General features: G+C 55.1%; 1 protein-coding gene across 1 annotated transcript in view; it reads right to left on the bottom strand.

Annotated features, from left to right (window-relative positions):
- Positions 1 to 6,400: 6,400 nt before the first annotated feature.
- Positions 6,401 to 7,385, bottom strand: part of FCRLB (Fc receptor like B) — a 5,572-nt gene continuing 4,587 nt past the window's right edge. The window contains exon 6 of the mRNA XM_025044018.1: positions 6,401 to 7,242. Coding sequence (XP_024899786.1) covers positions 6,785 to 7,242 — 458 coding nt within the window. The 3' untranslated portion in view covers positions 6,401 to 6,784. The remainder of the gene's footprint in view (positions 7,243 to 7,385) is intronic.

Raw genomic sequence — 7,385 nt, forward strand, 5'->3', positions numbered from 1 at the left:
GGAGGACCCGGCCGAGCGCGGCATACGGGCCTCGTGGAAAAGCGCCGCCGCGGCTGCGGAGCTGAGCGCGCCCCGACCTCGACCCCCTACCTCAACCCCCGACCCAGGCTTCGGGCTCTCAGGCTTTGAGCGTCGAGATTTTCTGGACTTTCTGCAGGAGCAGCTGAACTCGGGTTCGAAACGATGGTCCCACCAACTGAATCAGAAGCATAACTCTATGCCTTTGAAGGAAAACATTCCTTTCGATGCCAGTGAGGCCATTTGTTCGTAGTTCCCCTCCTGTGACTATGTTTCCTTTTTTCCCTTTCTGCCTCGTTTTTTTCTTATGGCTATATAAAAAAACCTGCTGAGATACACTGATCTACGTGTTTTCAAGATATTAATCCATGTCTTTTAAAAAAAGATGGATCGTAGCCAGAGGCGAAAGTGGAGTTGAGGGATGTGTTTCTTCTCTTTCTTTCTCTTTTTAATAGGAAAGACTTGAGCCTTTCTTAGGTACGGGGGAGTGAGTGCCAGAAGGGAAGGAGAAGTTAAAGACAGGGGAGAAAGGGGTCCTTGACTGAATTGGGGGCTGGAGGGTCAGCCTAATAACCAGAGGAAAGGGAGATGCGCCGGGACAAGGAGCTAAAGAAAATCTCTTCTGATGGTTTCTAGTTTCTGGGTGAAGAATCCAGTTTCTGTGCTGAGTGTGAGGATCGACGTTTAGAAGAATAGCCAGTTTGTGAAAATTTTTCCTGAAGAGCGTGGAAAACATACACGGAAGCTGCCCCGTGGGATCCGGTAGCCTGAGGCCTGGTCAGGTCCAGGTCCCAAATATAAAGGCCTCTGTGCAGCAAAGGGTTAACTCAGTAGGCCCTGGCTGCTCAAGCTCTGCACATTCCAAAGAGGTCTTTTCTGGACAACTGGCCTTGAGCAGCTCCTGGGAGGTGACCTCTGAGCCGTCAGAATAACAGCCTAGTGAGATGCTCGAGACCCTGGGCCCTACTGATTGGCAGACTTTTGGAGGCTGCAGCCCCTGTGTAAAGTCAGGCAAGCCTGTGTGCTGGAGCTCCAGCGAATACTCTACACCCCAAGGCTTGGGCGAGCTTTCTGTTTGGCAAATGAAAAATACGAAAAGATATTTATCCAGCTGTTATTTCTGGGGGCTGGCCTGGAGCAGACTTACATGCCAGTCTTTATACACTTCTATGTAGTTTTTATTTTTCACAACCAGTATTATTAAAGTTATTCACTGCTCATAATTATAGATATTTACGTGCTAGAAAAAGGGAAAAAGAAAACTATTAAGGGCTCATCTCTGGACATTTTATCAAGGTGCCCTAAGCGTTCTCTCAGCTTTCTTGGTTTCCTGCTGGAAGTGAGCTTCCCTTCCTCAGCTCCCTAAAATGTAACTACAAGCTCCTTCAAGGACGGGAGTCGACACATCTGAGTTTACTGAGCACCTGCGGAGCCCGGCTCAGTAAATACCTGCAACTGGGAGAATAAAAACGCCTCAATTCCGTAGATTTCTGTGCTTGCACTCTTAGCCGCTAGGTGGCGCCATTTGACCTCCACCGAGATGCATTTTCTGCAACTCCCTGGAGATGGAGAACATGAACAGGGTCCTGAAGGAACGCCGGGCGCTCGGACCAGGCGAGGCTGACTTTAGAGAGGGACCTGGGTTGCTTCCTGTCACGGAGAGCACAAGGGCCCTCCTAGGACTGGCACACAGACACACACACACACACACACACGGAGGCACAGTCTATCTGTTCATTTTATCACCAGCAAACCTACAACCTTGATAAATATGGATTATGCAAAAATCCTTATACTTGCTGTGAGATCGTCACAGGTGTGGTGGCTTGCTTTTTAAGAAGACACCCATCTTACTCAACATGGTCTGAACCTCCCCCAGACTTCCCACCCTTTGGCTGTTTCTCAAAGACTTTTGGCCACAGTCACATATATGATTATCATTTTATCTTTCAAAATACTTTCCATAAATACGTATCATTTTCATTTTTCAGAACACTTACTGAGCAATAGCAGGGGGATTTTCCCTCTTCTGCCCCATCAGCTCCCCATCACCAGCCCAAGACAAGTTCCTCTTTCTGTCCCTAGCCCAGGCCCCCCTGCACCCAATCAGCTGTCGGTAAATGTCTGAGACCTAAGATCTAGGATGGTTATGAAGATACACATAAAACATCCTTTGAGGCCCCCAAATAAAAATATTGGACAAAGATCTAAATGAGTGATAATATAATTCTAATATTTTCTTTGTGTTCATGTGTGGAACGTGGGTGCCTGGAGAGTGGTGAGCTTAGATGTGGCACCTTCTTGAGTGGCACAGTCTGAAGCCAGAGAAAACCTAGATCTGAATCCAGCTGCGCCTGGCCCCGGGGCCTGCCAACAATGAACAGCTACCTTTAGAAAGTTGTTTGGTTTCTCTAACTCTCCATTTTCTCGTCTGCAAACTAGGAGTAATGATGGCAGAGTCCTGGTAAGATGTAACTCATCAGCACGTCTCATCAGTGGGAGAAAGACATCGCAAGCTGAACAGCTCGGAGGGGCCAGGGCGGAAGGCTGAGTGGGTGTGGATGCTACAGGCGCCCTGCCCAGGAAGCTGATGAGCAGGGTAGCGTCACTGAGCGGGATGTATTGAGGAATTCGGGAAAGATGGATCCTAACCACTTACGCTGCGACAACCACACCCTTGAGTCCACTTCTTCGTGCCGAGTCTGCTTCTTTGGGAAGATGTGTCCTCCTTCTCCGTTGTCAGGATCCTGAGGAAATAACTTCAGCTCCACAAATGCTGGGACCAGAGGTGAGTGAATGGAGTGGATGCACCTTTGTTGTGTGGGGCCAGCTTGAGCCACAGACCCAACCGAGCCCCCAGCATTTGCACATATCACATTGTGCGGTGGCTCTTCTGAGAAACACAGGAGGAACTGGCTGTGATGTGCGGCTTGTGTTCTCAGTTCCCTTTCTGACTCAAGGAAAAATTGGTCAACAGAGGGTGGTATGAGTGGAGCAAAGGACACCGCAGACGTCCCCTGGCATGGGACAGGGTGACAGGAACACAGCCTGCAGAGCCCTACTGGTGCCTATCACAGGAAAAGGGACATTACAGGAATAAGAAAACTCTGAAAGTTTTAGAAATACCTTACCCAATTTATTTCCCTTATATCTTCCTTTTTATGCATAAGTCCTAATAAATCCTAAGTCAATCCTAAGAGTGACTTAGGATTTATTAAAAATTTCACTTCTAATTAAGCCTGAAAGACATTGTGTGCTTACTTGGTCATGCTTTTCCTTTCTCGGCGTTCTCCTCAATGGCACATCCTGCAAACCCACAACAGGAAACAGAACTCCTGAGATAAAGTGTCCTGCCCAAGGCTGCACAGCTGGTAAGTAGTGTAAGTGACATTGAACCCAAGCCTGTGGAGTCCTGCCACCTCTAGGTCCAAAGCGACTCTGCCTGGCTGTTAGAACACAGGCTGTGTTAGGGATGTGCTTACGGTCTGGAGATGGGACCACAGTCATCTTCCTGTCACTGTAATGCTATCAGCTCCTCTGAACCGAGGAAGAATGACCAGCCTTGTATTGTCATACCATCAGCGGCCGGCAGGGGGCACTCAACAGCGGATAATTGTCAAGTGGTTCTCTGGTCTAATTAAGGAGTAAAAGTGATGATGTGCTCTCCTGGGGGGGCGGGGGACAAGCTTTCTCCTGCATAATTAGCGGAAGTGCAAACTGGTACAATCTCTTTGATGGATAATTTGATGATATCTATTTTTAAAAACATGACATCCTTTGATATAGCAATTATACTTCTAGTTCATCCCCCAGAAAAATTTAAATAGGTACAGAAGGATGTAGGTGTAAGAATATTCATTGCAGTATAATTTAAAACAGCAAACATTTAGAAATAATCTAATAGTCCATCAATAGAGACTGGCAGATGTCGCCCCTATAGGAAGTGATTTCTGAACCCCCATGTCAGGCCCAGGGCCCCTTCTGTGCTTCTAAACGCCTCACATCTCCCATCTTAAAACCTCTGATAATGAGGCAATCTGCTCGTGCGCCTGCCTTTCCCTCTCCTTGCGGGCGGGGGTTTGGGTTCAGGAGGCCATGCCGCCTGCCACGGAGGGTGAGGCCAGTAGGGGAGGGCGGAAGGGGCTGGCGTGCCGGGGAAGGGCAGGTGGCCATGTGGCTGCAGTCTAGGGGCAGCAGGCTCTCGTGCCTGAGGGCGGCCTGTGAGAGGGAGCTTGGACTTCTCCTGGAGGGCCAGTTCCATCTCCCGGGAAAGCCCTATGCGAAGGAACCAGAGCGTCTTCTCCTTCCACAAAGTCAAGACGGGACACGGGGCGTGGATAGCGCAGCGCCGGGAGTGCGGCTGAGGCCACGTGGGACTCGCCAGGCCCCTCTCTACTCTGCGATGGGAGACACTGTGCCTTGCCTGCTGCCCGGCCCAGATGTGCTCAGGTCAGGGGCCTGGGACCCAGAACTGACAGCGAAGCCGGCAGAAGCAGCTCCCTCTGGGCGCCGCAGCACTTTGCTGCCGTCCATGCTGCTGGGGAGCGAGCCTGAGACCCTCCCCTGCAGCCGGGGGAGCTGGCCCTGTTCCCTGAGGGCACACGGGAACCTCAGGCTGAAGCTGGGTGAGGACACTTCCCCCGAGCGTGGCCAGCAAGAGGGCCCCTGACACTCCCTGCTGTTTGCTCAGTGCGGGCCGGGCAGACCAGGGTCTATGACAGGGCTGAAGGCGGTGGGGGTCTCACAGGCATGGAGGCCATGGACCCCAGACCGAGCCTCATTCTCACCCGGAGGCCTCATCTTCCCCACTCGCATCTGCAGTTCTGAGCGAGGTAGGTGGCGGGGCAGAGCGAGGGGTGCTGCCACTCTCCCTCCCTGGTGAGCGTCTACTTCCCTTTTCTGCTCGCTTACAAAATGATCAACTGACTTTTTTGTGGCTTGAGATCCTTTGACGAAGCCTCTGGGCACTGATGCTAGTGGCTTCCTGTGTGGGCCAGGGTGGCTGAAGCCTCAGGGGACAGACCCCGAGGAGGGAGGAACAGCAGGGGTGCAGCTGGGGCGGGTCACGGGGGAGGGGGGCAGTCTCGGGAGGGAGGTGAGCCAGAGAAGCAGATGCCAGAGCCACAGGGCGCCAGGACTGGATGACAGGGGCCGGCCATGGCCACTGCGGATGAGCACGCGGCCGCGGAGATCAGTTCACTCCATTCTTCCTTTCTAACTTTAAGCGAGCACCTCTTCCCGCAAGGCTCACTGGTGCCGGGGTGAAGAGGCTGCCGATCACCCACCCCAAAAGGCCAGCAGGCGGGGCTTCTTAACGAGACGTCCACATTCTGGTCCCTTCCTACTTCCCGTGTCCATCTCCTGCCGCCTTCTCCCTAAAATACCCCCACCCCAACCTCCAAAACACACATAATTCTCTAACCACCCGGAATGCCTCGCAGGACTCCGCTAGGGTCCCGGATGTCTCCATGGAAACAGTGGCGGCCCGGCCCCTCAATCTTTTGTACATCTCCTGGGGTGGGGCTGCTAGCCCTGCGGATTCCGCTTCCTTCTCCGGACCCCATGTGTTTCCTGGAGCACCTGTCACGTTGCAGTCATTCGTGTGAGTGCTCGCCTGCCTGCCTCCCTGTGTGATTTCAGTGACTCCGTATTGACATGGTGAAGAATAATGCTGGGGAGAATATGATGAAGGATGTCGCTCTGGTTCATCGTCCACAAAGACTTGGGAAATTGGGTTGTGACTGGGCCTCTATCGAGTGCAAGTAGAGGGGGAGGGAGGAGCTGCTATGGGGTCTCGGGCTGGACACTGGAGCTCTGCTGGCGAAGGTCAGGGGCCCAATGAGGACAAGAGCTCCTGGGGACACGTGGCAGCAGCCCTGTCGGAACCCGTAGCTCTGGAAGGCAGATGGGGGACTCGTGAAAACGGGAGCTCACCCCTGGAACTGCAGCTGTCACCGCCTCTCGCTTTTACGGTTCAGGTGTCAGTGAAGTCAGCATACAGGGTGGCCTGTGGGTGGGTTTGTCCCCCACCACTTGCCGGCGTCGGAACGGCTCTTAGGGAAGTAAAAAACTGCTAAAAACTAGAATTCGGCAATTTCAAGGATTTGTCTTAAATTTTCTTCATAAAGATTTCTGGACACAGATGGTACCACTGGTTTCATTTATGGCGAAAGCCAGTACGGCCTGCCCGCGGCTAAGCGGGCGCAGGAGGCACACCCGAGTCTAACCCAATCCAGACCTCTACGCCCTGGGGGTGTGGGAGGCCCGAGGAAAACCCTTCTGCCTCTAAAACCATGGCGAACCCCGCGCTGCGAGGGTATAAACTCATCAGAAATGGGACTGAAAGCCTTGTTTCCAGTTAGCATTTAATCCATTACGAATAAGTACAACTTGCACCTAAAACATCCCAGAGGCTCAATGTCCTCAGTGCTCTGGAGGCCCATGGCCTGCGCAGAGGTACCTGCTGAGCGAGCTGCGGGAAAAGCCCAGGCGACCGAAGCCGCCGCCCAGCGGACACCATGATGGACACCCGGCTTCCCCGTCCTCCCTGGATGCCGCAGGGGAAGGACCGCGGGAGACCGCCCGCCTCTGTGGTCGCAGGCTGCTCGGGCACGCGGTAGAAACAGCCTCAGCCACCGCACCTTATGTGCTTCTGAAAAACCACAGCAAAACAAGGGGCCGCGAACAGGTGGCCTAGTCGCGTCTCAGGGGGCCGGGAAGGACAGACAGGAACGGACGGACCTGGAGAGGGCGCAGTGGCCTCCGCTCAGCTCTGCGCGGGGGAGGTCTCCGGGGTGCCCGGGGTGCCTGGGGTCCCAGCTGAGCGCGGGGCGGGGAGCTCGGGCGTCGCCCTGCGCCCCGGCGAGGCCTGCGCGCCCTGCAGCTCCAGGACCGCCCGGCTCAGGAGGCCTCGCAGCAGCCGCATTTCGCGGAGCAGCTGGTCCACGTCGGGTCCCGGGGCGCCCGCGGGTTGCTCCAGGGGCTCGAGGGGGGCGCAGACGGGGGCGGCTCTGCCCGCGGGGACCTGTGGCCCCGCTGAGGTGGCGTCAGGGATGGAAGTGGCCTCCGGGCCCGACGCGGACCCCAGGGGCTTCCGGGAGGAAGGCGGCTTGTTCCCGGGCGCCCAGGCTGCGGCCTGCGGGTGGGCGGCGGCGGTGGGGGCGTCGCGGGTTGCTCCAGGGGCTCGAGGGGGGCGCAGACGGGGGCGGCTCTGCCCGCGGGGACCTGTGGCCCCGCTGAGGTGGCGTCAGGGATGGAAGTGGCCTCCGGGCCCGACGCGGACCCCAGGGGCTTCCGGGAGGAAGGCGGCTTGTTCCCGGGCGCCCAGGCTGCGGCCTGCGGGTGGGCGGCGGCGGTGGGGGCGTCTC

This window comes from Pteropus alecto, unplaced genomic scaffold (genome assembly GCF_000325575.1).
Source record: "Pteropus alecto unplaced genomic scaffold, ASM32557v1 scaffold101, whole genome shotgun sequence".
Classification (NCBI taxonomy): Eukaryota; Metazoa; Chordata; class Mammalia; order Chiroptera; family Pteropodidae; genus Pteropus; species Pteropus alecto.